The 21,162-nt window shown below is 40.1% G+C and overlaps 1 protein-coding gene across 1 annotated transcript; it reads left to right on the top strand.

The window, feature by feature from the left end:
* The first annotated feature begins 7,595 nt into the window (after window positions 1–7,595).
* chrna1 (cholinergic receptor, nicotinic, alpha 1 (muscle)) lies at window positions 7,596–21,001 on the top strand. The gene is made up of 10 exons (XM_073481889.1): window positions 7,596–7,802; window positions 13,632–13,774; window positions 15,967–16,011; window positions 16,652–16,761; window positions 16,883–17,078; window positions 17,163–17,400; window positions 17,542–17,765; window positions 17,853–17,967; window positions 18,194–18,318; window positions 19,533–21,001. The coding sequence occupies exons 1-10, from the start codon at window positions 7,748–7,750 to the stop codon at window positions 19,659–19,661; spliced, it is 1,380 nt and encodes a 459-aa protein (XP_073337990.1). The 5' UTR covers window positions 7,596–7,747; the 3' UTR covers window positions 19,662–21,001.
* Window positions 21,002–21,162: the final 161 nt, after the last annotated feature.

Raw genomic sequence — 21,162 nt, 5'->3', positions numbered from 1 at the left:
ATATAATAAAAAATAAAGGGAACTTTCTGTTTCATCATGTGCTCTTTTAATGGATTTAAGTTTTTGAGAAAGGAGTCACTGTCATCCTAGTGGACTTCTATTTCTGTCTAACTGAAGTCAAATATTCAGTCTAATTTCATTTTCCTCTCCACTAACCCTGAATTTCTTTCTGACTTTCATTATCAGCTAGTCACTTTGTCAACTTGAAAACTGAATTTTCAGCTGAAAAGGTGAGCCTGTTCTCAGACAAACAACGATACAGGTCGAAAAATCAAGTACTGCTACCCATATTTACCTTTGCTGTTAGGCGGCGACCTCTAGTGGCTGTAGTAGTCACTACAGCGGTGGAGGAGGAAGTGATGAGAAGCAGACAAAGGACATAAAAAGGGGGACGGGGGGATGGTGTGTGGCTTAAAAAAGGACAGGACTTTCATTCAGGACACTGAGGTTGGTGTCTAGCAGGAAACCAACATAATGCAAGTGACTTAGGTGACGTAAGTATGTTTGGAGCAGAAGTAACGTAGTGATTGGAATCCAAACCACAATGTTTTCCTCAACTTAACAAGAACTTTTCTTCCAAAAACCTAACCAAATGACTGTACAACGAAGGTCTGGTATGTGTGCCACTGTTATGCTGCAACGTCCATGTTGTTTTGGGAGATGGTGACAAACAACCTATTCAGTTGTAAAGGTGTGAGAATGTGTTGGAAAAGGTTGTCAGTCGGTTTATCAGATCATGTCTGTTGACAGCAGCTGGCTGATGAGAACTGACCTAAAGTTTGGTGATTATTCTGAGTGTGATTGTCATTAGTGGAGCTTTTCACCTTCCCCTCCTTTATGAATCAATTTGTCTAAATGTGTTGTCACACCAGAATGTGCAGCTCATTAACATGCATGACAAAGGGTCTGGGATGCATTTGCCTCTCGGTGAAAGTTTGTCATTGAGGCTGGTCTCTAAAACCCATTTTGCTGCACTTGTGATGAGCTGCCCTCGACTCTTCATGTTAACATCCACTCAACAAAGACTCAAGTCTCTCTACTGATTACATTGTATGAGCTGGTAAGAACACCAGACAGAGTCAACTACAAAAAACAAAATGCAAGTCATGTCAACTTAGTTAAGTCTCAATGAGTAAAGTGTGATTTGTTTCTCTCCCCAGTCGGCAGAAACAAATTCCTGCAAATAACACTTGTCAGTTTATGTGGCTCTTGTTTGCATACCCTGCTTCATTTCCAACAGTTTGAATCTTAACAAACAACCTTCATGTTTGAATGTGTGCTCTGCTTCCTGGGACCCAGTCGTATTACCTTTTATGTCCATCAGGGACCAAAACATAAATGTAGGTAAATTAAAAACACATCAGTGCTCTCGTCTTACGAGGACCTAATGCGGGTAAATATAGCATCTCAACCAAAGAATCCAGGCTAATTAAAATATAGTAGGACTCTTATCATTTAGGGACTTATACTAAGTAATCATCTCTCACCTGGGGCGTGTTCAAGGGGACGTTTGTCTTTTAAATTCCCTTCCCTCAAACACTTCCTTTTGAACGGGAGAGCAGGTCAGACTTTCTGCTATACTTCAGAGAACTGTCGGCACAGAACTCATAATGGGGAAACTAAGACAGTGGAGATGCCCCGAAACAGCAACAAATTAAATTTCTCCTCCTGTCTGTCCTTCGGTCTCCTCCTACTTTCAAACTGTGCTGTATTCAATACTCCATGTTGTGGAGTCAGAGATGATGTACTGAAATCCATTTTGTTCAGTCTCACCTCGAGTTTAGAAAAGGGATGTCAGTTTCAGTTAATTTTGCTTTCGACAAGCCGACACCCATTTACAGATAACTAAGCTGTTACATTTTTATTTTTTATTTTTTTTAAATGGTATGAAATACTCGAGGTGTTTTCCATTTAAGCCAGCACTTTAATTGCTTCACTGTGAGTGTACGCATGTGAAAGACTTAATCCACTGAACCCAAAGGAGTTCAGTCCAAGTTAGAGTTCTTGTGTTAGTTCGGATGGTGATTATTAAAACAGTGTTAAAACAATTGTCTTTAAAAAACACTGTTTCCAAAAATACTCGTGTATGTGTGGACTAGGCCTCAGACTGGGGAAAAAACACACATCTGTGTTCTGTCAGTGCCACCAGCACTTTTATATTTTACTCCTTGGCTAACCTTGACTTTTTTCTCGCACTTCTCACAAGCTGCCGGTACTGCCGGCAAAAGTAAAGTGAGGGCTTACTATGCCAGAGATTGCAGTTCTCTTCCAGATTTAGCAACAAGCTTTCAATGTTAAGTATTTGTGATGGTGGATGATGTGAGTAAATCAAAACAATACAAAGCTAGGAGCATCTGATATCCAATAAACCAAGCAGGAAACCTTTGGAAGCAGTTCATACACATTTGTAAACATTAATGCCAGAAGATAAATGCAAATGTTAAACAGAATACTTAACAGCCAGTGTACATCTTATCTGAATAAATCATTTCTACCTAATCTGGATGCTGTCGTCATAAATGTAATAATTTCATCATTGCTGTACCAGTCAGTTTACTTCTTCGTCTGAAGTATCTGATTTCACAAATTTCACCAAATTTCGGAAAGAAGACGACATTTGATTCACAGTAAACATGTCAAATTTTACAAATACAGTGAACAGCAACTGATAAAGGCAGCTTCTTTGTTTCCTGCAGAGAAAGTCACCAGACTCCCTTAAAAAATTGCTCAATTATGTGAGTCACTGGGTTAGGAGAAACTTAAACTTTTTGAAACACTATCTACAACAATATTCTTAAATAATTGGGTCCTCTTCTGAGTTCGGCAAATGTTATACATGAAGATATTTCTTTTTTAGTGCAAAAAGCATACTGTCCCTTTGTTCCACGCATGATGGACTATCATTTAGTGATTCCTGATGGGGGAATTCTTTCCTACACAAAGGAAGAGGTCCTTAACACCACCGAGGCAGATAGAGATACAAAGCTTTGCTCAAAGACACTAAAGCAGGCTGGCTGTTCTCAATGACAATGGTCTCCATTTCACCAGCAAGCTTTCTCTGCTCCTTTCACTCCCTGCAGCCCACCATTTCCTCCTGACAGCATGAGTCCGACCTGCTGCTGCTGAAGTTTCCATCAACAAGACATCATTTGCTGTGTGGAAGACACCGTAATCTGTCTTCCATCTTTTTTGCACTCTCTATTGTACTTTAACTATGCAACATTCAATACCAAAGAGGACATATCCACATGTACTCTTTGCAAGTAACTATCCTTTTAGGGGGACTTTGTGGTTTTTGTAACAATGATTGTGTAAAAATCAAATACCATAACAGGATGAAATTGATTACTAAACACTCACTCCAATTCTTGCGATGGTTTCTCACAATGAAGGTCTGTTACAAAAATCCCTGAAATACATTTCAATTAGAAGATCTCTGGCTTCACCTGACCTGAAAGCTACTTTTGGTTGAAGATGGACAGTATGTCAGCCCTTTTCCTCCTCTCTCTTTGCGTTCTGTGTTTTATTAACGTTCCATATTCATGTGGTAATTAATTCCTCTCATACACATCGCTATAAATCATCACAAAGCACCTCAAACTGTGAAGCTTTCCATTGAACACGTGTTAAACATCTTTCTGTCTGGTCTTCTCAGATTCCACCCACTGGAATGTGAGCTCTATACCAGACATCTTTCAACCAGCTGGTGAAATCTGCTCCTTTTTAATCTGAAAACACTCAAGAGTTATCTCTCAGTATCCTGCATGGGGTGAAATATTACACCCGTCTCCTCTGCAGAGTTCCAGTCTGGGTCCAATCAAGAACTGTGGGAACAACAACACCTCTCTAAACCTATATCTCGATATATTTCCTCAACAAATCAATTAAAAATCAGTTTCAAGGTAGTGCTTGAACTCTTTTAGGTCCTTTAAAGTGGCCTGGATTACTGCTTCAAGTATAAATATAGTACCTAAGAACACAACCAAGATCATCTTCTCAGGTGTTTTCAGATGAGTAGTCTGATGGCAGTAATCAGATTAGAGACATTACACAATAACAGTTTGACTCCAGTGTATAACATTCAAGTGAGAATTGTATGCAGCCCAAATAAAATCCTTCATTTACTTTGGCTGTTCCTTTTCTTTGACAGTTAGCTGTATTTATAAAGGATAACTGTCAGTTCAGACTAGAGAAGGCTTATACTGTATTGCCATTTTCTGCTCTGTGAAAAGCTGCCTTCGTCCTTGCAGAGGCTGCATTTCTAAAAGTAAATTAAACAAGATAAAAGTACGTTTTAAACCCTTTAAGGCTGACAATTCTCATTTTTTGAACAAAATATGGGTGAGTATGGCTCTGTTCAGACCTGCTGTCATCGAGGTCCTGGTCTGATCACTCAGAGGTGGTCTGGGCCGCATGTGTGTGTACGGACTAGTGTCCTGGTCCACACTGAGGGGCCGCTTACTCAACTGACGTCCTCCACAAAACAAGAGGAAGAAGAAGCTACAAGAAGTTGAATGGATTACACGCACGATTTCTGATTTCCATGAGAGTCACGTTAATGTAAACGTTTGACCTTTTTCTTAACCTGCCAATATTAGCAGCAGATGTTTGTCAGGTTCAACTAAACACTGAACTCGTAAGTTGTTGGGTGAGGAGAAACACATTTTGTGAAAAAAGCTACAGCAAATTTAAAATCGTTCATGCCTTCTTGTAAATTTGGCATTAAATGCAATAAATTAAGTTGTTTCTTTCCCTGTAAAAAGCAAGCAAAGCTACCTACTATCGTACCTACCTCGTGTCTAAAGTATCTGATTTCACAAATTTCCCCAAATTTAGGAAAGAAGACGACATTTGATTCACAGTAAACATGTCAAATTTTACAAATACAGTTAACAGTAACGAATTTAGGCAGCTTCTTTGTTGCCTGTGGAGAAAGTCCCCAGACTCCCTTAAAAGATTGCTCAATTATGTGAGTCACTGGGTTAGGAGAAACTTAATAAACTTTTTGAAACACTATCTACAACATATTCTTGAGTTCGGCAAATGTTATACATGAAGATATTTCTTTTTTTAAATGTAAAAAACATTCTGTCCCTTTGTCAAAAAGTAGTCTTTGACAGAGCAAAACCTCCTGATTCATGGCCATTTCTCCCTTTGATCAAAACATCTCAAGAGCACAATGATACTTTGGAGCTACACACACAGTAGGTTTTCTTCACCCTGCTTTAAGTATGCAAGTCATCCTCATAAAACAGCTCTGCACTGACACTTCCTCTCACGGCACGAGTAAATCAATCCCTTGTGATACACTAACACTTCGCAACTTCTTTCCCCACCAACTTATATCTTGTCTTTGCCAATTAGAGCCCAACATGTGCATTGGATTCTCTAATTTCCAATACATTTCAATAAGCCTCCAGTCACATATTAAATCATGTCTGTTCATTTGCAAGTAGGATTAGCAGTTTAGGATATACACAGAAAATACAGTAAGTGCAATCTCTGAACTGCACCCCCAGCAAAATCAAAAACAGAATTTCTGAATGCATAATTTGTTGTTATTGGTTTGAGTGTCAGTTTCCTGCAGAAAAGCTTCCTTCCTCAACTGAATAAGCTTTTTCATCAAGAACTAAATTAAATTTCATGCCACACTGAGATATCTTCAATTTCAAAGAAGTGACACTCACTGTGAATAAATGGACTAATCTAAGGAAGGGAGATTTTTTTTTAAAAGGACATTTGGTAATTCAAGGTCTTTGATTGACAGCACCTCAATGCACTGGATTATCTTCAATATATTTGTGTTATACAGATGAACTCTGGATGATTTCACAACCAGACTGGGAAAGGAAATAATGAAATGTCTGCATGCCATTAAATTTTGAGTTATGAGTTTACACTGCTCTTCTCAAAGACGTCTTTCATATTTCCTTATTATTATTATTATTATTATTATTATTATTATTATTATTATTATTATTACTACTACTACTACTACTACTACTACTACTCAGTCTCGGTTTTGGCTCCTTGTACGAGTGAGAAAAGAGGATAAAAATGGAGGTCATTGTGTGCGTCCCCTGAACAGCGACAGAGAGGCAGGAAAGAAAACCAGCAGAGGCAGATGAGAACAGTGAGGTAGACCCGAGAGAAAGAGATACCAACTGGTGGCAAACAGCCTGGCAGAGAGAAGCAAACCTTACAGCGCCAGACTGACAGAAAAAAAAAGGCAAACAGATCAAAAAGACCCACAAATTACATGTACATATCCACCCTAGAACAGGCCATAATGCCGTCAAACCCTGTGCTGATTTTCAGTCTTGTACTGCCATCTAGTGGAAGCAGCAGCTGATTCAAATAATTGTTTTAACTGAGTGACTTACTACAAACTAACCACACCATGTCAGCATCCACTAATCTGAATCTTGTGAGCACAAGGCAAACCCTAATAAAGAACAAGTGAACTGCTGCAAAAGGCTCAACAGCTAAAAAGGGAAATATGATCTTCCCAAGTTAGTTTTCTGTATGAACAGCAGTCCTAGGTCAAAACTACAGTATTTTCAGTTTAATGTCAAGTACAAAAGCAGACAAATGTAAATGGATCTGGGGAAAAAAGGAGGTTCGCCCACACAAAGTTCATTAGACATGGACATCTCATAAAGTTAAAGCATTAAGAAGTAGAAATGCACCAATCAATCGGCCAGAGACCAGATTCAGACAGTTATATGCATGACCAGCCATAACCGGCCAATCTGCATCATATAAAGTATATCCAATTCTGAGCCAGTTGGGATCAGCTCAGTCGATTTGTATAAAATCTCCCCAACCATTTTTTGACAAATGTGCATGACAAGCTAACAATGGATATTGCACGTAGCCATATTGTGTTTTTTTTGTTTCCATTTGTTGTGCAGCCTCAGTTTAACTTTGTTCTAAACTGCATATTCACAGCAACAAACTGTGAATGTATAATTGAGAAAAAATAAACAAGTGACACATAAAACTACAGGGAAACGTTAAACCTTTGTTGTCTTTGGAAGATGTATAACTGGTCAGCTGTTCGGTCTGACACCGACACACTGGTCGGTTTCCTGTCATGGGACGCATGCTGGCAGGGCTGTGGGCACAGTGTGTGTCTGTGTGTGTGTGTGTGTGTGTGTAGCAGAGAAGCAGCATGTGTGAACATGCTTTTCATTCCTTCAGTGACAGCTCTCAGCTGTCTGCCTCCCTGTGTCTGTCTCTACCCTGTCCCCTGTCTGTCTGCCTGCCTGTCTCTCTGTCTTCCTGTCCCCTTTGCGGTGTGTCTCAATGCCATTCACTGCCCTCTGCTTCTCTATCTCACTGATATAACATGCTATACTGGAGTCACTACCACAAGAAAAACTTCCACGTGTGTGAGAAATGATGACAGTGTTGATTTGTGTATATTCAACACACACACAGACACAGACACACACACACACACTCTACCAGCTGTCTCCTGTGCCTTGAAGTGTGCTGAGAGGTTGGGATGTTGTTGGGTGGGGGAGGAGGAACGGAGAAACCAGAGCTCACTTACTGGCCGATCCACCTTCCCACCACTCAACTTTAACTCCACAGTGACTGGTGCAGCTTTTCATGCAAGTGTCTGCTTCTGTGTGAAGTCAGTTAATGAGTTAGCTCGCGACCCGCTAACTGGTTAACAACACATTATTAAACGGATGCTGTAAATTTAAGGGGGTGTTTTTTATAAACGTCTGCTGGAGACATGAACCTCTCTATGGTCCAGATCGGGCTGGCATGGATTCTCTGTGTACTTGCCGGTAAGTCTTCCTGTGTGTGTGCAATGTGTGTGTGCATGTGAGGGTCTTGATATTTCAACTGTCTTGGTTACGTTTTTTGAGCTTACTGCAGCAGTGCAGCGTGAGAAAGTGTCTCAATAAAGTTTAGTTAGAAGTGTTTTGGAGTGACTCGACAAACTACAAAAATGTTTCTTAAAGAGGGATTTACCTGTTTCTACAAGTCTAAATCCAATCCTAGCAACTTCAACTATTTAGATAACAACCTCTCAACTGTGCACACAAACAAGGTATTGACTTTTTTAGTTGCATTAGATGTAAAGTACTTATAGACGGCGCCCAGAGAATAGAAAAAAGACAAACAGCTGCAAACAAGGCTGAAAAAGATGTCAAATTTAACATAGAGCTATAAAAGTGGGCTTTTGAGGAAAGCCATTATCTTGTATAAGGTATTGTATAGGTATATTTCCAATGAAGATTGTGTACAAGTATTCAGGCAGAGTACTTTACTTGTTGCTAACTACATGTTGTGTGGATAAAGTGCTGATCTCTCCAGAGATTGTACTCATGTGTCAAGTGGCCATGCTGAGAAACAGGAGAAAGCTTCCAGACACATGGCCTGAGAAACAACAAGAAATACAGTGAACACAAGAGGTACCGCAATATGACTAAAATCCTCGTATTTTTACTATGTTAAAATAATCCTGTTATTTAGTGGAGAGAAAAAAAATCACTGTGAAACAGTTTATGGATAAAATAACTACACAGAAGTCTATTTTTGGCAAATTCAGTATATTCAATACCTGGCAAATCAAAGTGCTTCATCATATTGATGCAAAACTCATAAAAATCCAATACAGCCTTAGATCAAACCTGCTCATTGATTTGCAACATTCACCCAGTGGCTTAACACAACCAGAGATATTAAAGGGATTCTTACTATGGTTTAAACAATATTAGCAGGCGGATGAATGGTTTGTACAATATCTGACATTCTGCCAGTTGATTTCTGTGTGAAGCACTTCTAGAGATGACTGTTGTTAGTATTTGTCCTTCAGGAAGCCTAAATGAGGCAGCTCTGCATTGTTAGCATTCCTCCACATTCACATTTTAGTCATTTACTGTAGCTGATGTCCTCCTCAAGAGTGATTTATATTTATCGGTGAGTAGGTATGGGTTTGTTGGTCTTTGTTCAAGGACACTTGGACAGTACACATGCTTGTTGATGCACACTCCGTCTCCTGGGAGGATTAAACCTTTGAACTTTAAAGTAGTGGGCAGCCTAACACCCAGGCCTCCGCTGCCTCACTGAAATGAGAAGCAGTTTACAGGTTTGTCACAACCATATTGCTTTGCTTTATCATCTCCTCTTTAATGATATTCTATATCATTTGAATAAATGTTTTGCCCATAAAGTGAGTGGTCTTATCCTCATCCACTTACTCCTGCAAATGAATACACTTCACATTAATTAAATGCTCATAACCATGTGTTTTACAGACTCTGCTTTGAAATGGAGGACAGTAATTATAACGTAACATGACTGGTTTATCTGGTGAGCAGCAAAAAGCTAATAAAGAGACGAGGACTTTAATTACTGAAAACACCTAAATCACATCAAATTACATGATCCACTCATACCTGCTGTGGAGAATTAGGGTTTTTGGCAGCCTCTCAAAGAGAACATATGATCTAAGATTAACTTTAAATGAAATCAGGCGGAAGGAACAAGAACAGTGTGATTTCCCAGTGTCCTCTGAGTCGATCACACTGCACTTTAGTACACTTAAGTAGGCTTTAACCCAAGAATATTATATTTGCAGAGATATTACACACATATGCAAGATTAAATGTGTTCCAGGATATAAAGGTAGAAGAGATTTAGTGAACCCTATCTGATATATCATGCCGTTTAAAATAAAATGGCAATCAGAGTTTGAAGTATTGGATTTCAGATTAGTTTTTGCCAATTTAGTGTACCTGATTTTTCATCAAATGTTCAGTATTTATTATCATTTAGTTCTTCCTACATCATGCATCCAGAGTCTGCACAAGAAAGATCACCAGTATATTAATTTCCACAGGTATTTTATTTTATTTTTCCTTTCCTATTCACTGATCTGGTTGCTGGCAAATGCAACACAGTAGTGACAAATTGATGAGATGGCCAGATAGAGGTGGTGTGTCAGGATGAATAGATGCGGCCTGTAAGCCACCAGTTGGACATTATCTGCATCACTGCAGATGTGCAATAAAAATGGTGCTCAGTAAATCATCTGAAGGTCTTTATTGCCGGATGCTACACATCCTCTTTGAAAAATATTTACTAGCTGGAGCTTGTATGTCAGTTTATCAAACGGGTTATTCAACAGTCAAAACATGATTGTTTTGTCTCCGGTTAAATCTATTGAGATCTGCAGATGATAACACTATAAAACTAAATCTTAGTGGCCTTTTCATACAGCTAATGCCATTTAAAGTGATTCACAAACAAGAAAGCATAAACAGCTGCTAAGAAAATGTGCTGGGCTGAGATCTCAGTCTGATGCCATCACCTCTGGTCTTTGAAAGGGTCAGAATGAAACTACTCAAAGCATGTTCAAACATGCTAGATTTAGCTGGATTTATTTCATGGATTGCAGGTGGTATTTCTCTAGTAAACGTTACCTAAGCATTATTATTAATTAAAAGAGAACACGTGTCTCATTAGAGACTACAGCAAGGAAGATTAATGTTAAATAATTACATTTTTCTGGTATCGACAAGATCATCAAGAAAATTGGTAGTGTCAGTCGCAAAACACAAAAACGTGCCAGGATTCATTTTGTGGCTTTCTATTTTCCACCAATGTTTAATTATTATACAGTACACAAGAATTTAAAAGGGTAACTCCACCTATTTTACAAAATATCAAGCCTTTTGTGACTCCAGAGAAAGCTGCATGTAATCTGATAAAATTCGTCCAGTGATGTCACTCAGTGACATAGTTGCATTGTGGGTAATGTAGAGAATAAAGACGTAATGTTTGAATAGCAGTCCACTGGTCTAACATTGCACTCCTATAAGACTGTTGGACAGTTTGAAAATGATAAAAATTGATCCAGCAGAACCAGAGATATACCCTTCTTTATTCCACGCAATCTTCTTATTTTCAAAAACCCGATGCCTACATTACCCACAATGCAATTTAGCCTCTGAGTGACATCACTAGAGGCGATTTTTCAGATTACATGTAGCTTCCTCTGAAGCCAGAAAAAGGTTTTTTACCGTTTTTTTCCACATATGCAGGAGTACTCGGTAAGACCTGTAAATTTGCTTTACTGTGTAAAATTGGTGGAGCTACCCTTTAACTGATGATACCCATTCAGCCAACTTTTCAACAATTCATGCCCGTTTTCTGACGGTTACAAAGAGTCACTGGGAAAGTAGACAGATGAGGCAATTTGAAGGTGAAAGGCTACCTCATTTTTTCCCTTTTAAAGCCCTGCTCACATGCGTTTTCAGTCGCAGTTGTTGTTTTTTTTCCAGCCTGTCATGTGATTCATACCAGTGACATCTGAACAATAGCTGTCTCATGCCCACATCCTCATGGACGTGAACTCGATACAATCTTCAGGGCCACACTTTTGTTACTTTTCAGCTAGCAAGTGGCAGAAAATGGAGAGGGATTCAGCTGTTTTATTTTGCAGTGGTGGTTCATGCGGAAATTAGAGTCCAGTGGGCAATGACTGACAGCTCCAAGTGGCCAGCGTTGCTTCTCCCCTTCTATTTTTGTATGTGGCCAGATCAAAGCGTGCTAGCAGGACAACAGACTGGGAGCAGGAAGCCAGTGACAGACAGAGACAATGGATGACAGCCAAGGAAATGAACATCGGCACTGTACACAACACCACCACACTGCGCTTCAACGTGTTTGAGAAAGATCCCAAAAAAGGCCTGAAAGGGAACCAAGATAAACTATGCGTGTGCATGTGCGTGTGTGTGTGTGTGTGTGTGTGTCCTCTGCTCTTGCTGGCTAAATGAAACAGGATCCTCGCCTGCTCAGTTCAGGCTGAGTGTGGATCGCCTGCAGATGCCAGAAATAACATGCAAAGGATGTAACACGGGTCACAACCTGGCTAGCAGCATGAAGCTAATCTGCCGAGTCATGCTGTGACAAAACTACATGATGTGTTTACTGCGATTACGGGAACAAAGGTGATGCAATGGTCCACTTGTAGTATAATGATGGCAGGATAAAGAAGGACCGATTGGTCGTTTCATGATTTGGTAAGTAAACAAGTCTTGCGTCTCCAAAATTAACTTTTTTTGACTCTCTGGCCAAAATAAATCCACCAACAAAGCATAAAAAAGCAGCCAGAATATTAAATAGAATCTGTGTCACATATACGTTCATTTAAATACATTATATTGAGATGATAAGGCATAATATGAATAAAACTCAGTAAATCTTAATTTCAAAAGTATCTGCTATTTGTTAATCTTCTGAAGTTCCTCTCAATGTCCCGCACACAGCCTATCAACACTGAAGGCTACTGTGTCACACAGACTGAGCTGTGTCGAAGGGAAAGAAGTGGATATTTCACAAGGTGCAATAAACATCTCCCACATTAAAATCTGAAAAGAAGCGAGGGGCAGGAACAGAATTATCATCAACTGTATGGGCATTATCACATAAGAGTGTTCGCTATAAGCTCTTACAATTAAAATCTAACTCGTCTACGTCAGTTTCTTATATATTCAATTTAACAACTTAATTGTGGTCGGCACCATGTTACTGCCCAGTTGCAGAAACAATCCTCGCCACACAAAACACCAACTTTTGCCGTATAAACAAAGATTGTGAAACTGCCAGAATGTAACCAACAACCAAAGTGCCTCTTCTGTCCCTGTCTGAAATGAGTATAGAATGAATAACTGAATAAATTGATTTTTTTTTCCTGGCTGTGGTATATTTCTATGGCGTGTATCCCCATCTGTATATATCATAATTTATGGCTTCATAAAGACACGGTCTAAAAAAAACAGTAAGCCTGCTAACTGGAAACACCTTTGCCATGAGGGGGTGTTAACTGCAGGTTAACTGTTCTGAACTCTGACTGATCCTGACTTAATGTCAAGTGGATTGACTGGAAGGTGGTTTTCCCCAACTCCCTCTTAGCACTCAGATTAGGTTCGATCCAAGGACTTATAGAGAAACAGACTTGATCGCGGCGCTTCGACAGCTCATGGGGCCTTCGGTGCAGAGGCTTTTCACCAATATGGAATTCCAGTCACTCGACTCACTGCTGTTGATCTGTCTCTCTGTCTGCCTGTCCCTGCCTCTCTCTCATCAAGATAATTCCCATCCCTTCCTGTCGTCCTCTCTTCCTGTGAACTCTCTCACAGTCACTCTGAAAGGTTTCAGGTTGCTGGTTGTAAGCCAGGGAAATGTTTGGCGTGTGAATCACAGCTCCCTCTCGCTTCAGCTGTGATTTCAGTTCCAGTATGAAAACATTTGTGGGGACATGGGTGTCAGCAGGGTATGGCAACATGTCATACTGACCGTGTACGTCAGCTGAAGTGAGCCCGAAATAAAATCTGTTATGAAAGTATGAACCAGAGTTCGTGTACAGCATAAATCATACATTACAGACATTAGTCCCAAGTAAAGTCTAAGAGTTTTTTTACATTTCATTCCTCCACACCACCACCTACACAGCCAAAGTATGTGCTTTCCTCTCTTTATCGATCACTCCCTCTGACTGATCTCTGACCTCCTTGTGAAATAATGTTTGGAAGATGAGACTCATCAAGCAAAGACGGTAAAAACAAAATAAAGTCTGATTCTCTGTGTGTATCTGTGTGTCCCAGGTCCAGTATCCAGCTCAGCGGATGAGACTCGTCTGGTGAAAACCCTGTTTACTGGTTACAACAAGGTGGTTCGTCCAGTTAACCACTTCAGCGAGCCCGTAGTGGTCACTGTGGGACTGCAACTGATACAGCTGATCAGTGTGGTAAGCCGTTGATTCTTAACCTTGGAGGTAGTTGCAATTTAATGTCCAGGGGTTAACAGATGATTGTGGAGAAGAAAATGAAATAACATATTGTAGACTGGGGAATAGTTGTGCATCAAGAAATGTAAATCTACTTCGCATTTGTCACTGTCCTTGGTACTGAAACAGGTAAGGAAGGGATGGAAACCTCGTCAGGCAAAAAAGAAAGGATGACATGTTATGCACTGGCCAAGTAATGTGAAATAACAACAGATTCTACAACATCTCTCACCTAATTGCAATGAACCTGTCACATACAGACAGCAAGTCGCAAGGTTATGTAACATGTGATGGCATGGCAGCCAAAATGATGCAAACATACTGCAAAACAGGCAGGAACTTGGGTGAATGTGAATTTAATCTACAGTCTCTTGATGAGCACATAATGCAACAAGCTGACATACTGACAAAACACCTTCAATGAAAAGGCTCGGCGGCCATGTGTGCCTGTGTAGGGTATGTCGACCATACTACAGACCCAGGGTCATAAAAAGCATGTCGGCTCGACGGCACAGCGACCGCACACACAAGCAGCACAACACAAGCACAATTCAAATTTTAAAAAAAGTTGCTCTTACTGTTTGTAGCTCTCCTTCTGGGTCTTTACCTCGCTTCACTGGGCGTAGCGTAAAAATGTCCATGGTGGACAGTCCCACGAAGACAACCTGAAAAGGTCTTTTCCTCTGTTTGGGTCGCAGTACCTAGCTTTCTCTGCATTTAAAGGTGCGATGTGTAAGAATTGGGCAACTGTCGAATTCATACCACAAACAAATGAGGGCTTCATATCACCAGGGTAACTGCTAACTGCTGCTACCTGTAGCTGCCATTAGCCAACACTTCTTATTCAGAAAGACCACATTTCTCATTAATATTCTAACTTAAAGAAATGTCCTATTTGCGTTACAAGGTCCAAACCAAGACATCCAGCAGACAAGTTATTGACTAAAAAGTAAAAATTACTCTCCATACCACACTGTAGCAATCACTATTTTAAAGACCAGGCAGCACAGCAGTGGGTTAGCAACAACGCGTGTGAAACATTGCTGCCAACATGTCTGAAGTTAAATATATATTAAATATATCATTTATTTATCGCAAATATCCAATTCTTCAGAGAAAGAATCACAGCAATCTGTGGATCAAAACATCTAGAGCTAGTGTCATTGTCCTTGGTACTGAAACGGATATGGTAAGTCTGACAATCTGGTAAGTCAATACAAAAAGACTTATACATCACATACATTTACTGACCAAGTGATGTGAGAATACTGTACAACACCTCTTAGCTAATCTGCAATTCACTCAACAAACAAGGTTTACTTCTATGAACCTGTCACTTACAGACAGCAAGTCACAAGCATTTAAACCATGTGAAGTCATGGCAGTCAAAATAATGCAAGCATAATGTAAAACAGGCAGAATTTGGGTGAATGTGAAGACAAAAAGCAGCAACTCTTATGAATTCAGCCACAACCCGTTAACGAGCACAAAATGCAACAAGGTGACCTCAAGACAAAACCCCCTTCATTAAAAAGGCTCGGCGGCCAGGTGTGTGCCTCCACAACAAGCATGTCGGCTCAGTGATGGCACGGCGGCCACAAAGTACAAGTAGCACAATTTAAATAAAAAATAAAAATAAAAAAAACTTGCTCTCACTGTTGAAGCTCTCCTTCTGGGTCCTCGCCTGATTTCCTCACCAGGGCTCAAGGTCAAGAAGTCCCTCGACGACATTTTGACTCCAGCTTCAGGTCTCCTGCTCTCTTCGGGGCGCAGTATCCACATTTTTCCACAAGCTGTCGATAGTGAACGACAATAAAGTTTACTGCTCGAAGAAGAAGTCATTTATTTATCCTAAAAATTAAGGTCCCATGGTGTACATCTCCATAAAGTTCGTCGTTGCCTCCAAAAATGTGGCGCAGCAAACTTTTTTCCCCGGACGTCTTCGTTTGATCCACCGGCAATATTCCGCGTTAATTGGGGGATTTTTGCGCATGCGCAGCCACTGGATGGTGGAGGTGACATGTTGGAAGATTAGCCTTTGATTTTAAGTCAGAAAAAAATGAATTAAATGGCAAAGAAAGAGAGTTTTTTTTAAAGGGTAACAGGAACTATGATATTTTGCTGTGAATGCTCTGTCTTCTGTCTTTTCTCAGGATGAAGTCAACCAGATTGTGACCAGCAATGTCCGTCTAAAACAGGTAAATGTTGGTTGTTGAATTCATAAAGACAAAAAATATGCGAATCATATTGAAATCCTAATAACGATGGTAAATAGATGACACAATTTAAACTGCAATGCAAAATAGGTCGCCTACAATTAAACGTGTTTCTAAAGATCCTCTCTGCTGCTTCTGTAATAGTTATTCAGGTTTACTGTAACTAATGCTGTAGCAATGCTTAGCTTTGCTTGTAACCGTCAATGATTTTATCAACAAACACTGTTTCTGCTAATGTAACTTAAATGCTGTCAAAGTTTTGACCTGTGACACCGACAACTACCTGCAGCTACTGGATTATCACAAACCTGTTCTCATATACCTTTACAATTAATCTGTTGTGTGTATTCTCATCATGCATTTAGTAAGATATATAGAGAGATATATCTCACAAATTAGATCACAAATAAATGATCCTCGCTTTAACTTCCGCCAGGATTTGTTCATGAGACGGGTGATTTAATTGACATCTTGAAATCACATGTTGGCTGCTTATTTGTATTTGTTCTGCTAACTAAAAACGTTTAAATCACCCTCCTTCTGATGGAAATGAAACAACTGAACTTTGTTGTATCAGTGAATCTGTTGATAAATGATCTTAGTTTTCCTATCTTTACCCCAGCAATGGTTAGATGTGAACCTGAAGTGGAATCCGGATGATTACGGAGGCATCAGGAAGATCAGAGTCCCTTCGACCGACATATGGAAACCTGACCTGGTGCTATACAACAAGTAAACACACGTCCTCTCCTCGTCTCTTTAATATGTCCTGAAACATCTCACAGCTGCTGTCACAGTCACCCTCTCCTCTGTCCCTCCTCCTCCTCCTCCTCCTCCTCCTCCTCCTCTGTAGTGCTGACGGTGACTTTGCCATCATCCATGAAACTAAAGTCCTGCTGGAGCACACAGGGATGATAATCTGGAACCCTCCAGCCATCTTTAAGAGCTACTGTGAGATTATCGTCCTCCATTTCCCGTTTGACCTGCAGAACTGTAGCATGAAACTGGGAACCTGGACATATGATGGACTGCTGGTCGTCATCAACCCAGTGAGTGTCGATTATAATACTTTCATCCTCTTTGCAGTACCCGTTTCTATCGTAGAGATTATTTCCTTCTCTTCTGTCGTCTAGGACAGTGATCGGCCTGACCTCAGTAACTTCATGGAGTCAGGTGAATGGGTGTTAAAGGACTACAGGAGCTGGAAACACTGGGTTTACTACACCTGCTGTCCCGACACGCCGTACCTCGACATCACCTATCACTTCCTGATGCTGCGGCTGCCCCTCTATTTCATTGTCAACGTCATCATTCCCTGTATGCTGTTCTCTTTTCTCACCGGACTGGTCTTCTACCTGCCTACTGACTCCGGTACGTAGATCCCGGTGGGCTTATTTGTCAAGTGCTGTCGAGTGCTGCAGAAATAATAGGCAATATAAGGAGAGATTTGACGTTTGGCAACAAGACTTTTGGTGTAAATACGTCTGTCTTTGTCCATCTCTGTGTCTCCAGGTGAAAAGATGACTCTCTCCATCTCTGTCCTGCTGTCTCTCACTGTCTTCCTGCTGGTTATTGTGGAGCTGATCCCCTCCACCTCCAGCGCCGTTCCTCTCATTGGGAAATACATGCTCTTCACTATGGTGTTTGTCATCGCCTCCATCATCATCACTGTCATCGTCATCAACACGCATCACCGCTCGCCCAGCACACACACCATGCCCCCCTGGATCCGCAAGGTTCATGTTTTGTTTTTATTATCTGCCTGCGACCATTTATATGTATGTGACTGTTTGAATCAATATCTGCATCTGTCTGTCTCTCAGGTCTTCATCGAAACCATTCCCAACATGATGTTCTTCTCTACAATGAAGCGTCCCAGTCAGGAGATCCGGCAGAAGAGGTTGTTCCCCACTGACATGGACATCTCTGACATCTCAGGCAAGGCTCCAACTAAATGACAGATGAGACAAACAGCTTGACATAGCTGGAATAAGTGGTACACCTTCTGCGTAGAAAGAGTTAGTGCCAGCAGTCAGTCACAGAGATAAGTCCAAGTGACCCCAGATGTGAAGAAAATACAACGCTTTTTAAAATATGCTTTATAAAATAAGGATGGATGTCGCATCTCCACGACTACAACCTGTCCCTGCTCTCTCCTCTGCAGGTAACCCCAACCCCACCAGTGTCACCTACCAGTCTCCCATCTCTAAAAACCCTGATGTTCGCAGCGCCATTGAAGGGGTGAAGTACATCGCTGAGACCATGAAGTCAGACGAGGAATCCAACAATGTAAGACAACCAGACCTGCATGAATAATGGATGCAAATGTATAAACCTTCACAAGTTTATAAAATGCATAAAACAGCTGTGAATGCAGCTGGTCAGCCATCAATATGTTTATTTAAAAAACTGAACAGAGAATGTTTAAAATGTTTCATCTTCATCTGGATCTTCTGTATCTGCTCTCAGATGCTTCTCTATCAAAAAAATGAGAATAGTTCGTCAAATCATGAGTGAAATGTTCTTTTCTTTTTGCTCTTTTTAATTTAAGTGATCATAGTAGCAAAAATAGCACAAAAAAATACATATTTCAGTGACTTTCTGATGCAGTGAAGTTTCCTGTCAACCAGGACTCCAGGAAGTCAGTCCGTCCAATGGAAATATAATCCAGCACATAACCCACCATAAAACTGCAACTTGTACAGTATATTTCACTTTTAGTACAGATTAAACATCCAGACTAGATGTTTTTAGCTCTAGCGTCATATTAAATGAATCCATAAGTGTAGAAGCGATCTTCTTGTCTCTCTGCAAATAACCATATTTCCCCAAACCTCAAACTATTCCTTTAAAGGAGCAAGTTTTGGCCAGAATTTTAGTTTAAAAAACTTAGGAAAAAGACTCCCGCACACTGTTTTGGTACTTAGACCTTCATCAGGTTATCTAGATAACCTGATGAAGGTCTAAGTACCAAAACATTGTTGTCAATAAACTTAATTGTAAGTGAAGTGGACAGTGTACAAGTCTTTTTCCTGATTTTGTCAGCCTTCGGTCTTCCTCTATGCACCTGTCAACCTTAAGGTGTGCAAAAATGAGTTTAAAAAACTTAAAAAATTAACTTACATTATCAACAGACTGTGAAGAAACAACAGTGTTGACGTTATGTCAAGATATCTACTTAAGTTTGCATGCAAGGTTATACTTCCATAGGCTAATAACTAAAATATTATGCTAACTAGACACTCATATGGGACCAAAAGCATAACTTCTTTGGTGGCAGTTCTATTAATTGATAATTTACCATAATGTCAAGCCTCGTGTGTTTGCTTTAAAATATAAAGTAGCAAAATCTCATTTAAATCAACCATGCCTTTATTAAGGTGAACAGAGACTGTGCAGAATGACCCATGACATCATCGTTGAATCAATTAATTATTAGCAAAAAAACAAAATTATGTGCATCCAAAGTGACTTTCTTCCTCCCTCGTCTCATTGTGTTCCAGGCAGCAGAGGAGTGGAAGTTCGTCGCCATGGTTCTGGACCACATCCTGCTCTGTGTGTTCATGGCCGTGTGCATCATCGGGACGCTTGCCGTCTTTGCTGGGAGACTCATCGAGCTCAACACACTGTAGAGGCCTGACCCATGAGGGAGTATATAGTTTTTCTCTCACTTGGAGGTGCATCAGAGGAGTTTTATCACTGGACTGGTTCAGGTTGTGTTTGCTCTCTCCTCCCTCTGTCTCTCACACACAAACAGACACAGTTCGAGTTGACTTTTAAATGCTGTAAAGTGTGTGTATTTGTGCTCTTGATGGGTCATACTTGAAGCTATTGTTGTCACTAACAATTTTTCTATTGTTTTAGTTGTTTTTCTACAGGCTCTTATTGCTGTAATTCACTCCGGTGGGCTCGATGAGTGTATTTAAGTACTGTTGTGTGAACACCGTGACAGTAATAATTGATTTGTTTTTGTCTTTTGGCAGCTTGATTTAAGGTCACAGAATTTGATTAAATGTTAAAACAGAAAAAAAAGAAACAGTTTAAACACTGAGAAGGTTTGCATGTCCACTGTGCTGAGAACGAATGCTACATAATTAGAAAATACACGTACTTTATATTAACAGAAAATCCCATTACCGTCGGTCAGTCGAGGGCTTCAGCTCAGAGTGAATGTCTATGTAGAAACCCACCATGGATGTTACAGGTACTGGAGTACGATTAGTTCAGCTAGCTCAAAACAGACCAACTGATTTAATTGTATTTTTTATGCAATTTAATTAGCAGTTCCATTGGCTGAGCTTAAGTTGACTTTGAGTGCAGGCAAGATATTTTCCTGCCCGGAAGTTTTATTGCTTTGTTTTGCCTGATTCACTCATTTAACTTCTCAAAGTCTCGATTATATCGATGGTTCAACGTTGTGAGTTGTGCAAACATTCATGGGTTAGTGGCACTGTTTATTTCCTCTTGACTCTGTTGTTATGTTTCGATAAATTATTTTCAACCACATTGAAGGACTGTGGTTAAAAAGTTTTAAATGATCTGCTGCTTTAAAAACAATCTGTATGTTTTTCAGTGAAAATGTGTAAAAACTATAAATAGTTAGCAGTGAATGTAGAGACAACAAAGGCATGAACTCCATCTCAAAGACAGTTTAGGATTTAAATTAATGAGGTCGAACGTGGGATTAAAGCTGATAAGAATTGTGTGTTTTGTGTAGATTTAATCATGCGAGCAGTGGCATAGAGAGGAACATTGTTAAGCAATGGATGTGAAAAATTCCATGAAATTTACATGACAATAATGTATCGCAGGTGCGGTGTTGCCACCTGTGTTAACAGCAACCAGCTGAGGGCAACTTGATTTATTTTGCAGCTGTGATTCCTGATGAAGAAAGAGTGATTTTTTTTTATATTTGCAGTTGTGTAGATGTGAAATAGAGTGAAGAATAAAGGTCATTAATCCTTTATATAATGCCATTTTCTCTTTTTTGTTGTTTATTGCATTATGAAAACTAACATTTTTTGATAACAGGGCTTAAAATAGGCTCTGTGGAGCTTTTGTTGTGTGTTGTGCTTGAAGCTGGTCGTTAGCTGCTGTTTCTCTCTGAGACGAGCCGCTTTAGACTGTCGCAGA

This window comes from Pagrus major, chromosome 15 (genome assembly GCF_040436345.1).
Source record: "Pagrus major chromosome 15, Pma_NU_1.0".
NCBI classification, from domain to species: Eukaryota; Metazoa; Chordata; class Actinopteri; order Spariformes; family Sparidae; genus Pagrus; species Pagrus major.
The sequence above is the reverse complement of the archived record's forward strand: the minus strand, read 5'-3'. Positions and strand labels throughout refer to the sequence as shown.